The following is a 12,786-nucleotide window of genomic DNA, read 5'->3' as shown; positions in this document are numbered from 1 at the left end:
GGGTGCGGGTTGAGCCTCAACCCTACCCGCCCTACCCGCACCCCCCATAATATGTGTTATATATGTTTAAAAATGCTACATATGGGAGTTGAACCAAGGACCTTGAGCATGTGACAAAGGTTCCCAACCACTGAACCAAACATACTTGTGTTATTTATGAGATATTTGTGTCATTATAATGTTTCTTTTTGTCAACCCGCGGGTAGGGTTGGATACCCGCGGGTTGAGCGCGGGTTGGGTTAGGGTTGGGTATTTCTCAACCCGCGGGTAGGGTAGGGTTGAGTGTTAGTTAAAAACTCAACCCGCGGGTAGGGTTAGGGTTGGGTTCAAACCCTACCCTACCCTACCCATTGCCACCCCTATCTAGAACTCTAATACCATGTCATGATACCACTTATCCCAAAAGCTTCAGCTGATGAGGAAAGGTAACACTAATATTTATATCTTTAATACTCCATAAATCTCTATTGTATAAATATTCCATTGACTCTTCATATTTTCTCTACTAATTGCATTCTTCCTTGAGAATGGACATCCACATAAGCTACCTTATCACAACACCAAAAAATAAAAAATAAAAAAGGGTTACAAATTCCTCCATGGCTCCATCCCACATAAGCTATCTTATCACAACACCAGAAAGAAAAAAATAAAAAAGGGTTACAAATTCCTCCATGGCTCCATCCCACCACAACTCATTATTCAGTATGCCGAGTGGATATTTTCATTTGATACTCAAATATGACTTTTTTTTTTCTTTACATAATGCAATTTTTTCTCTCGTGTATTTTCTGTTAATCCGACTTAAGGGTTAAAATTTGATGATAAAAATCACATTTGAATTATGAAAAAAGAAGAGAAAATCCATTCCGCATTCAGCATCTATATGCAGCCCTTCTCAAGCCTTGATATGATTTTAAGAGTCTGTTTGACAATTTTTCAAATCAAATTGCCATTATGTAGGGTCGAGTTATACATAAATAACGTTCGGCAATTACTCAGATTTTTATATACTTTATTTTTTTGTATTGTAATTACTTAGATTTTTGGGCGAGACAAGGACTGGCTAATTTTAACATTTGTGCTACATCAAAAGATAGTTATTATTTCAGGGTCTGTGTTTCATCACAGCTTCTATGCATGAAGACCACTTTAGTCATTGTTTCCGAAAAGAGACAAAGAAAAAGAAATTTATTTAAAGAAACAACCAAATACAAAAATATATAAAGATGTCTTTGTTCTGAGCTGAAACAAAATTTTCCAATCCTCTGTCCACCAAAAAATAAGGATCTGACACAATTTTGGCATTGTGGGAGACACTAACTGAAAACAACCTAGATATTACTCAAGACCATTCACAAGAAAACCCTTAGTGGGTTTTTGGTAAACAAAAGTGCCATAGGCCTAAAAACCCAAAAAGCCTACACTAAAACAGGAACATTTCGGGGCAGAGACATCACCATAGCATCACTTAGGGGTGTACATGGCCCGACCCGACCCGAAGACTCGACTCGATTCTGAACACTTTAGGGGGCTAATTTAGTGTGATTTCATCAGGTCTAGCGCTGGGTAAGGATCTCAAAAATAGATCTGGTCATTATTTCGGGTCGGGTCCGGATCATAGCTCTGGTCATCCGAACTCGACCCGGTGGCCCATTTATTATACATAATTAATATTTTGTGTTATTAGTAATGAATGATGGCTATTCTTATGTGAAATTTAAATATTGTAAACCTTAATATTTTGTGTTATTAGTCATTATAAGATTATAAGGTAATGTTTTATGTTTAAAATGCATAATAGTGTTATTTGTATTGATTTAAATATTTGGTGTTATTAGACAATATTAGTATTGATTATGGTTATGCTTTAATTTTAGAGAAGGGTTGGTTCTTATTATATTTTTTTAAGTGAATTTTACTATGTGAATTGTGAAATAATGGTTGGAGATTAGGTGATTTTTACATGCTAAAGACCCGGTTTTCATCCGATTTTTACCCGGTTTCACCCGATCCAAACATGCGTAAGTTTCATCAGGTTTAGAATCGGATTAGAGTTTAAAAATTAGGTTCGGTTTATATTTCAGGTCAGGTCTGAGTTAAATCAAACCCAGTGTGACTCGGCCCATGTACACCCTTAGCATCACTGATCAGGAGTTGCTCGATCCCCACAGGGGGCAAGTTCCAGTATTTGGTGTTTGTATCATGCTCCAAACTCCAGTTTGCACAATTATTTGCTTCTCTAGAGAAGCCCTAGTGTGTGAGTGAGTGTATAGTGTGGGTGACTGTTGTGACGTTATCATGCTATAATGCCTAGTACGAGTATTGAAAGTTGTCCAACCTTTCTCCTGACCAATAAATGAAAAGACCATTCACAAGAGAATCTGACCACAGGCCACAGCTCATCAAAACCATTCACTTAAAGATGACCTCAAATCTTGACCAAAAAAAAAAAAAAAAACAGATGACCTCAAATCAAAATGTCTCAACTTAAACGAAAATTCTCCATTAAGAAACACTGGGAGTGTTAAGGTGAAAGGAGCACGAGCCAAGCAAATAATGGAGCCACGTTCTTATGAAACCATTAAAGGCTTTTTACCTACTCAATGGAAATCTCAGTCATAAGCAAAATTTATAACTACATTACATACATGACATTCATCAGAAATCTCATGATAATTATAATTTTCTTCCCTCTTTTAGGAGATTCTATAAACAAACAATTGACCTTATTTCGGAAGAACATTTTTCGAAAAAAAAAAATTTAAAACACTGAGAAGAAAATCCGTTTCTATAGTAGCAAAGCCAAGGGTACAGTTTATTGTATATAAATCAAAACTTAACAAGAAAATCATGATCTTGAAACTGAAATTGGAAATTAACCACCTTCAGCATCAGTTATACAAACGGAAATGATGGTTGCATTAAGAACCCAGTCATAAATCATAAATTGCTACAGTTATGCAGCTCCAGATTATCTTCAACCTAAAAATAAGGGAATAAAGGTTTACAATACATAACAAAACATGATCAACTGGTCTTCGGATCGGGCATGGGAAAGAGGCTGCCGCTTGCACCCCTTGGTGGTGCAAAACCCAAGAACTTCTGCAAATTTGTTCGGATGCTAATGGAACATAAGAAGTATAGAAATGCCATGGAACAATCAGTGGGGTCACTACCCTGTAACCCTCGATGGCTCATCTTCATAACAAGACCAAAAGGCTTAAAGGGTAATTTGGCAACTACCTTGCCTTCAAAGAGTGAATTTAGCAAACCAAAGACCACAAAGAGAACTAGCGCAACCACACCCCCAGACTTGAATTTGAAGAGAGACAAGTCACGACTGGATTCTTTCAGGCTCGTCTCAACACGGTCAATTTTTTTGGTCTTAGACTTCTTGATGTTGATTTTGTTGCTCTCTGTCTTCATTGTCTCAAGCTTCTTGGAGGCTTTGTCGATTGAAGAGCGAAGGTTCTTGTATGAATTGGTGCGGTAGATCAGAACCCATGAGATAGCCTCACAAACAATAGCTGTGCAGAAGGAGATGCCCACTACAGTTAGACCATCTGAGTACTTGAAATCTGAGAAAGGATTTGCCATGGAATGGAAGGAAGAATTTATGGGAAAATTATAGAATTAGAACTGGATGTTGGTCTGAACTGTTGTTTTAAGCTTCCAAAGCCTGTTAATATATAGAGACCAAATTATATTTACAAATAATTTTATAATTAAATTTATAGTATATATATTAATTCATTCTAACCCATACAACATATTTACAAATAATAAATATAAAACTATGAAAATACCAATTATCTCCACATTATTAACATAAAACTCATTTTCACAAATATGTGTGAACAACTATTGTCCTTCACTTCCACAATATACAATAAATAACCATCACAGAACTTGACTTGGGCTACTTGAAATCCACGTGCTTAATGTATAATTAACAAATCTTAAAGGAGAAAAAATCCTTTAAGAAAAACAAAGTGAAAGAACTGATGGATGTAGAGCGATTTATATCAAGTCATCGACATCCCATTCCTGTCTGAGTGTCTGTCATGTTTAACAAAATGCAAACATCATGGCATTAAGAAAGTGATTTGTGCAGAAGAACAAAAAGCAACCAGGGACTTGTCACAGATGTCTTGATGTTCAAACATAAAAAGTTCATACTGATTTGGTTGTAAAAGTGAATATCCATAAAATTAAAGAGGGAAGAATTAGGAAGCAAATTTACCTGGGCTAGCATGGAAGCTTCCCTTCAAACTATGTCTCCAATTTCAAGATAAACTACAACTTCAGAAATATGAAAGTCATACAAAGTGCAATCACAAAATAACACTACAGAAGCAACTAACATTATATATGCATAGCACTGTAGACAAGAACCTATTTTCCCATTTACTTGTTATCATCTTCATCCATCAATAAAGTATAACCAATTAGCAATAAATCATCATCATTTAATTTTGTGATTGGTAGAAACTAAGAGAAGAGATTTAGAAAAGAGGATCTGTAATTTTTTAGAGTCAATATGATACACGGTGCAACCTACTTATAGGTGTTTAGTCGTGTGAAAAAAAAAAGAGCAGAAAGATAACTATTTAAGTTAAATTCAGATATTAATTCAAGTATCTAACTACACCATCCTAACTAATATTTAAATACTCTAACGGTGATAATCCAGAAACTAAACATATATCTAAGAATGTTAATATACCCATAGCAGCAACTAAATTACCAGAGTTACATAATAAGGATTAAAACTCTTCTACATTTATACACACATAAGTTAAGTGAGTAAATGCTCATATCAAGCTGGTCCTAGAAATTATTTTTGAATCAACTTGGTAACCAATATTTTCCCGTGAATCAAATTAGACATTGTGAAAACTTCCATTAACAGAATGCTATCGCAAACTGTTAATTGCCAAAGAGGCACTCAAACAAGATGAGACCGTTTTGTTGTTGAGTGAATCCCACGAAAACGTCATATTTGCCTTTCAAACACCAAATACAAAAATGAATTCACACCCCACCCCACATTAACTACTATTTCCCAGTAAAACAAACAAATTCTTATTCTTCCAACTCATCTTATGTCATCTTCTAGCCACTGTAGTACCACCTGATGACAAACCTATCCATGCAAGGACTCCATTAATGAATCGCAGGACGAACATGATTCACCGAGAAAATATCAGTACCACATTGATTCAAAAAATATTTGGGAACCAACTTGATGCAAGCATAAAAATTTAGGGTTTAAGTAGAACATTTGCTCCAAATTAGACCATAAATTCTGTGCATAATTAATTCCAAGTTTCTATTAATATCTGAGTAAAAATCAACTCGAATCAAGTGATGGATCAAAGAACATGCAAATCTTCTTAGTAAGGCAATACAAGATTGACATTAAATCTTCTTATCACACGAATCGCAAGTGATCGGAAAGCAAACATATATATATATATATATATATATAGGATTTTCGACCTAAATGTTTAGATTTTGAATGTAACCGTCAAAAAGATTGGCCAGCCTCTCTACCCATTGAAATCTGAACTCCAACGGGTAGGGGTTGGACACAAAAGAAAAGATGTGATGTCAAAAGCCTTTGACCTCTAAGTTCTAACTTTAAGATCAACCAAAATCCAAAACAGATAATAATAGCAACAATAACAATGATGATAACAAGAATAACAATCATAAAGAATTGAAGTTGGAAGATGCATTAGGACGGAAACAAATCAAGATAACCAGCACAAAGACGAATGCGAAGAACACATGAAACAGAAATTTGGAACCTGCAGTTAGCTGTGACTGATGTGGAAGACGAGTGGAGCCGCTGCGAAAAGTGAGGACCGAAGAAAAACAGCGATGGGATTAGATTATTTGATCTGAGAAAGAAGTAAACAACTCAATAATTTGAGATCCTGCGACAGTTTTTTTTTTTTTCCATTTGTTGGACGGAGAATGAGAAGAATTTTAAAATAGAGAAGAATGAGCCCTGTATGCTGCGGCCTTTATTGCTGAGCCCACTTATAAATCAAATAAAGAAGAATTTTTAAAAAATAAAACATAACTATTTTTTTTGTAGTGATAATAATTCTCATTACTTTGTTATTTTATCTTTCATCAACGTTTTTTTAAAAGATAATTTCAGGATAATATACAAGAAAAGAATGAAAAAATTACTCTCTTTAATATGAAAAAAATTTAATCATTTGTTTTAAGACCATAATATGAATCAAAGATGAAGGGATTCTTTAGATAATTTTAAAAGTACTTAGTTAATAGTGATCATAGATAATAGAGAAGGGAGTTTTTGGATAATTTTCTCTAAAATATCTTTTCTTGAATAATATTTTAAATAAATTTTTTAAAAAGTAAATCATTAAAAATGCTTTTGAATGATCAAATCGCTAAAAAAAGTATTTTTTGAATTTATTAACAATAAAAATACTCTAAAAAAATATTTTAAAATATGATAAAAATAACTAATTCTTAAATATATAATCTTAGAAAAAACTCTATAGATTGGAGTATGATACAATTTTTGTGAATATGATTAAAAATTAAAATATTTGTTATTTTTAAAATTTGGTATTTTTGAATCAAGTAATATCTTTTGAAAACTTTTGCTCATGGCCAAAAATAATTTTTAAAAAATAAAAAATAAAATTTAGATATCAATTTTTTTATATACTTTCTAAATAACTATCCAAATATTTTTATAAATTTTCATATTAATCACTTGCATAATATCAAAAAAGTGCTTGCACAAACTTCTATTAGTAGCACCAAATATAATGTTATTGAGATAAACATGTCCCAGAATGATAATTTTTTTTATTTAAGATAAATAATGTTATATCAATCTTCTACGAATTTGTTGCAGAATAATCTACTGAGCCTACAACGACAAAGGCGTGGATGATCCTTGTAGATGAGTTATTCAACAAACTCAAAAGTGGAGCAAGGATTCTTTAAGATCAACAATACAATACAAGAATATGAGTATCCCTCAAATTTGGGTTCAAGTCCTTCAATGACCAAAGTATGAAGTGTTTATCACTTTATTGCTAAGCCTGGGCTTGCAAGAAAGTTGGGCCGATGTTATAATACTCTTATATTGTTTGAAATTTTAAAAATTTTTTTATATTATTAATATTATAATATATGTTAGTGTAATATTTTAGAAAGTATTCTATTAATAAAATTTTTAATATATATGGATAAAATTATTGAGCAATTAATATATTTTTTTTAAAACTACAAACACATTAATTATAATTTCTAAAATATATTTTTAATAAAATAACAATTATGATTATTATTAAATTTTTTTGTATGACTTACTATTAAAAATTTAACATGTTCTATTTGGTATATAAGTTATTAAAATTATTAAATTTGTTTATAAATTTTAATTAATTAATAATTTTTTTATTTATTTTAATTATTTATTTAATATTATAATTTATCTCATAAAACATGTCTTATATACTTTTTTTTTTCTCTATAGCATCATGATTTTAAAAATTAACTATATTATAACATACCATTTAATTAGGATATATACAAATATATATTAGGAACAGAATTAATATTTTTTAGAGTGTTATTTCAAATTAATTTGTCAAAAGATACTTAAAAAGAAAAAAATATTAAAAACAAAGTTAGATGCATTGAGATATTGCATAAAATTTTTTTTAAGATTTTATTGGAGATGTTTTTTAAGTTATTAGTTGAATATAATTTTAGATTTTTATAGTTAAAATTAAATTTAAAAATAATTTTAAGTAAGTAGTCACAAATCAAGAAACAGAATAGTATTACATTATCGTTAGATTCGTAACTAAAATGGTTGCTTTTAATGTTTAATCCATGAAGTTAGAGTGTAATCAGATTGGCTTAACTATTGGGTTGAGTTTGAAAGAAATTGAGAACTGAGCTAATTAAATTTGATCGTTTTAGAGACAAATTATTTATTCTTATATGAAAACTGAAAAATATGTATAATTTAGAGACATTATTTATTTAAACTTATTAAATTCTATATTATAAATTTTTAAAATAGTTACTCTAATAAAATTATTTTTATGTAGTATACAACTGTTTATGAATACAAATAATCGAAATATAAACTATTATAAGAGATAGCGATTTTTTAGTACATAAAAAATAAAATAGTAAACTATCACAGAGAATGAAGTTTTATGACCATAAAATTTTTCACTCTATAAAGTATATAATTATTTATATATTTTGTTGAATAAATTAATTTTTTAAAGTTAAATAATTTCATAATCTAATATTCTAAAGTTTATGGTAATAAAATATGAAAACGTACTCCAACTAACATAAAATTTAATATATTTTACAAAAATAAAAAATAATATAATATAACAATAATTTTGTCATATTAAATAATTATATCTAAAATAAGTCATAAAATATAAAATAAAACTTATAACTAATTCAACATGATTTATGTATATTTTAATAGTTAGTATATATTGTACATCTATGTATTATTAAATAGGATACAGTATTGAATTGGTCGTTACTTTGTACGTAATTTTATTTTGCTCTTTAAAATTTAAGATGTCCTATTTAAATTCAAAAGAGTTCCTCAGGTCAAAGTTAAATAATGAAGGAAATATTCTAAAAGAGAAATACAAACTACAGAGGTACAAAATCAACCGTCTATGCATTAATACATTTATTTATCATTCTCCTTAGTTCTATGGAAAATATTTCATTTAAATTGTAAGAAAAATGATAAATAAATGTATTGATGCATTTACTGTTGATTTTGTGCCTATGTAGCTTGTATTTCTCTTTTAGAATATTTCCTTAATTATTTAACTTTGACCTCACGGTAAAACTACATTGAAATCAAATGAAACTTTTTTGTATTCAAATAGTACATTTTAAACCTTAAAGATTACGCCTAAATATAGGGGACTAACTAACTCAGTACTTTACCTTATTAAATATATCAATATTACATGTTATTCTACATAAAATTTTTTATGTTTATTTTCATTTATCTTAATTTTTTAGATAAAAAAATTAAATTTTTAATATTTTATTACAAAAATTTTTTATAATTTTTTTATTTATCTTAAATTTTTAGATAACAAAAATCGAAACCTTGCATGCAACGTAATTGATTCAATTTACTGGGAATTGACTTGATTCAATTTGCATTATTTATAGTAATTCGAATCGATCAGTTTCGGTTTATCGTAAGAATTTATAAATCAAATGCATCTCATTCGATTTATATAGAAATATGCACGATCCATGTAATGCTTTTTTTCTTTTTGAATAAATTATGTAATATTGTTTTGGGTTTGATTTAATTATGTATTTTATCCTAATTTTAACAACTTATATACCCATAGAATAATGTTAAATTTCTAATAGTAAATTATAAAAAAACTCAATAATAATCATAATTGTCATTTTATTAAAAATATATTTTAGAGATTAAATTAATATGTTTGTAATTTTATAAAATTAATGTATTAATTGTTTAATGATCTTATCAATATACATTAAAAACTTTATTAATAAAATACTTTTTAAGATATTACACTAATATATATTATAATATTAATAATGTAAAAAAATTTTAAAATTTCAAACAATGCAGGAATATGAAATAGAGGTCCTTAGATATGTTTGGAACCCAAAAGGTTACTTGACGATATTTTTCACCGCATCAGTAATTTTTATCTGTTTTAAATTCTGACAACAAGAACTGATGGTTAAACTTTAATCATAGTTAATTTTAATATCTGTCTTCGGAGTAATTTTTACTATAAGTTTAACCACTTGTATTGGTTAATTACCACATAATTAATTCATCAAGTGATGAATTAATTAAAGAAAAATAATATAGATACTTTATCAAATAATTAATATATGATCACACTTTTTAATCACTTTTTTGACTGAATTGCCCTTACCCTAAATCAACCATGATTAAACTTTAAACCACTCTCTCATTGTAACCGTAATCATGGTTACACCTCTTAGATAGTGATTAGTAATGTTACTCATATTAAATGCAAAGTCTAGGTATTAGTCACTCATGAATCCAAACCAACGTAGCAATGCTTTCTTCCTTCATCTAATCCTTGCATCTTTTATTCATTGCCAACCTTCAATGCAAGATGCTAAGTCTTGGTGAAGAGAACCAAGCCATACACTCTCTCCCCTCAAAGAACCGAAGCCTCTCTCTCCCAAAGTTAACCAAGATTTCATTTCAGCACCGAGCCAACATCTTTGACCTTGGTTAAATTTGGATGAGGTAGCAATTGGCAATTAATGTGTTATTACATGTTACTTCATGCAAAGTAACAAGTGTTTTTCCACTTAATGCATGCACCGACCACCCTCCTTCCTTCTAATCTTCATCCCTTCTCCATGCTATATTAAAACTTGCTTAGTTGCTAAGCAAAAGAAATAAATGGAAGACAAGATAGAGAATAAACACCAAGAGAGTGAGAAAGATCAGAAAGAGAGAAGAAGAGAGCTACCCGAAGAAAAAGAAATTACTTTCATCCACTCACCTTCAAGACATCACCTTTCTTAGGAGATTGAGAAGCTCGATCCCCTTTCATCACTATCTTTTCCTTGCTGCCAAAGATCAATTCATAGGTAAGGAACTTCAATTCTTTTTTTCTTCACCAACCCGGCTGCTAAACCTTCTTGTGTGACTCACTCCATTTTCTTTCTTCTACTTTAAGCAACTCTTCATACTCTCTTCAAGCTCATTCTTTCAACCGAACACTCAAGCTCAAGAGGGTGAGCTTCTCATTTTCTTCCATTTCTGATCATAAATTCGGGTACTATGGCCTTGATGATAGAAAATTGATTTAGGATGCATTAGGTGCTTCTTGGCCGAGAAAGAGAGCTAGGAGAAGTTTCAAAGAGAAATGACACCACTAAGGTATGAGTTAGAAGTAGTAGAAGTTTCATGATTTGTGCGTTAAATGAGGAATAATTGATGGTGATGCTGGTTATACTTGTATATATACATAATGATGATGGTAATTGTGATGATGATTCTGTCCTTGTATGATCGTGGAAAAGTTGATATGTTGCTGTTTTGTGATAAATATATAATAAACTCCACGAATAGAGAATGTGATTTATGGAAACAATGGATGTCTGGGCTCTTGGGGCTTATGAACAAAGTTAATTAAGCATAAATAAGTGTCAATGTGAAGAATTATGTTAAAGGAAGGGCTGAGAACTTAAAATGAACAAAAATGAACTAGGAGAGTTAAAACAGATTCTGCAGAATCAATTTCATTTCTGCTCTCACTCCAAACTTTCAAAAATTGTGAAAGAAATTTTCTATAAAACTTTGAGAAGTCTATCTCATTTTCTTAAAATTTTAGAAATTTTTTAGTTGTATATTGAAAGATATAAATTTTTAGATTTTTTTTTCTCACTATTGTAAAATGAGTTTTCGCGCTTTTAAATCAGAAATTTTCAATCTGCATATTTTTTAATCTAAAATGGCTTTTGAGGTTCTTCCAAAAGCTAATGAAAGTTTGAGATGTCTAGAGTGGATGAGTTACTTTTTTAGAGTCATACATATTTTAGAGAAAAAGTTATGAAACTTACAAAATGATGAGCTCACTATTCAGTTGACACAGAATTCTGTAGAAAGTGTGATTGCACCAATAACTTGTTTAAATTAATGGCATCAATATATAAGTCTAATTGGTGTGCAACCAACTTTATGTAAAACTGTAGGGTGTCTAATTTGTTCCTCAAAAGTTTAGAATATTTTATTCTAACATCCTACCATAGAGTTTTACGTTTAGGACCTAAATTAAGAGTGACGAGACACTACAATCTTTAAAAGTGAAAATACATATATAATATAATCGAAGTAAATTGTAAGTTTGTAACTAGGAGTCTTGAAAAAAAGAAGTTAAATAAAACACCAATAGAAAAGCGCATCATTCATAAAAGATAAACAAGATCGAAAGGAAGGTTAAAAACATATAAATAAATCAAAATTTAACAAGTTTCGAACTCAACCTACAAAGCTAGAGTATTTCTAAATAACCAAAATTACAATATTTTCAACACCCATTGAACCAAAAAATGCAAAATTAAAGGAACAGAAGAATTAGGTGAAAAATTTTGAGTTTCTTACCATTTTGTTTGGATAGAATCAAAGAGAATTCTAAGAAGAACACGTGGCTACAAATGGCTCGTCAATCGGAGCTACGGATCCAAAGTTATGAAGCTTTTAGTGAGTGGGTGAATAGTAACAATAAGAGTAAGGGTTATATGAGTTGGACTTGGACCCAACATGGGTCCGATTCACTTGTTTTAGCCCATTAACCCGATTTTGAAAAAAATCTTTAAGATTAGCGTTTTAATTCATATTTTAAATATTTTCACTTACTCAAATTATAAATTTTAATTTTTTAATCTCCTTAGCTCATAATTAATTTATTAGTTGATTATTTACTAATTAATCGAAATTTATACTTGTTGAGCTAGATCATAGGGCATTTTAGACAATTAAATTCTTGAATTTTGATCCCAAGGCAGTAGAGGAAAAGAGACTATTGCAACTCAACAAGCTTCTCAACAAGCTTGAGGAGTTTAGAATTCAAACTTATAATAATGCCCAGTTATACAAAGAAAGAACAAAGAAGTGGCATGAAAAGAAGATCTTCTCAAAAGATTTTGAACTAGGCTAAAAAGTTTTACTCTTTAATGCAAGATTAA

At 30.0% G+C, this 12,786-nt stretch overlaps 1 protein-coding gene across 2 annotated transcripts; it reads right to left on the bottom strand.

The window, feature by feature from the left end:
• Positions 1 to 2,773: 2,773 nt before the first annotated feature.
• On the bottom strand, positions 2,774 to 6,019 carry LOC130936231 (uncharacterized). Of its 2 annotated transcripts, none has more exons than XM_057866267.1 (3): positions 5,817 to 6,019; positions 4,247 to 4,305; positions 2,774 to 3,682 (listed from the first exon to the last, which is right to left on the bottom strand). In XM_057866267.1, exon 3 carries the CDS (start codon positions 3,598 to 3,600, stop codon positions 3,031 to 3,033), a length of 570 nt encoding a protein of 189 aa, XP_057722250.1. In that variant the 5' UTR covers positions 3,601 to 3,682; positions 4,247 to 4,305; positions 5,817 to 6,019; the 3' UTR covers positions 2,774 to 3,030. The 2 variants fall into 2 exon arrangements, with proteins under 2 accessions (XP_057722250.1, XP_057722251.1); XM_057866268.1 differs by having other exon boundaries at positions 4,247 to 4,299; positions 5,817 to 6,014.
• Positions 6,020 to 12,786: the final 6,767 nt, after the last annotated feature.

The sequence above is a fragment of the Arachis stenosperma genome, chromosome 6 (assembly GCF_014773155.1).
Source record: "Arachis stenosperma cultivar V10309 chromosome 6, arast.V10309.gnm1.PFL2, whole genome shotgun sequence".
In the NCBI taxonomy this organism is placed as follows: Eukaryota; Viridiplantae; Streptophyta; class Magnoliopsida; order Fabales; family Fabaceae; genus Arachis; species Arachis stenosperma.
Note: the sequence above shows the minus strand (reverse complement) of the source record. Positions and strands in the feature narration are given on the sequence as shown.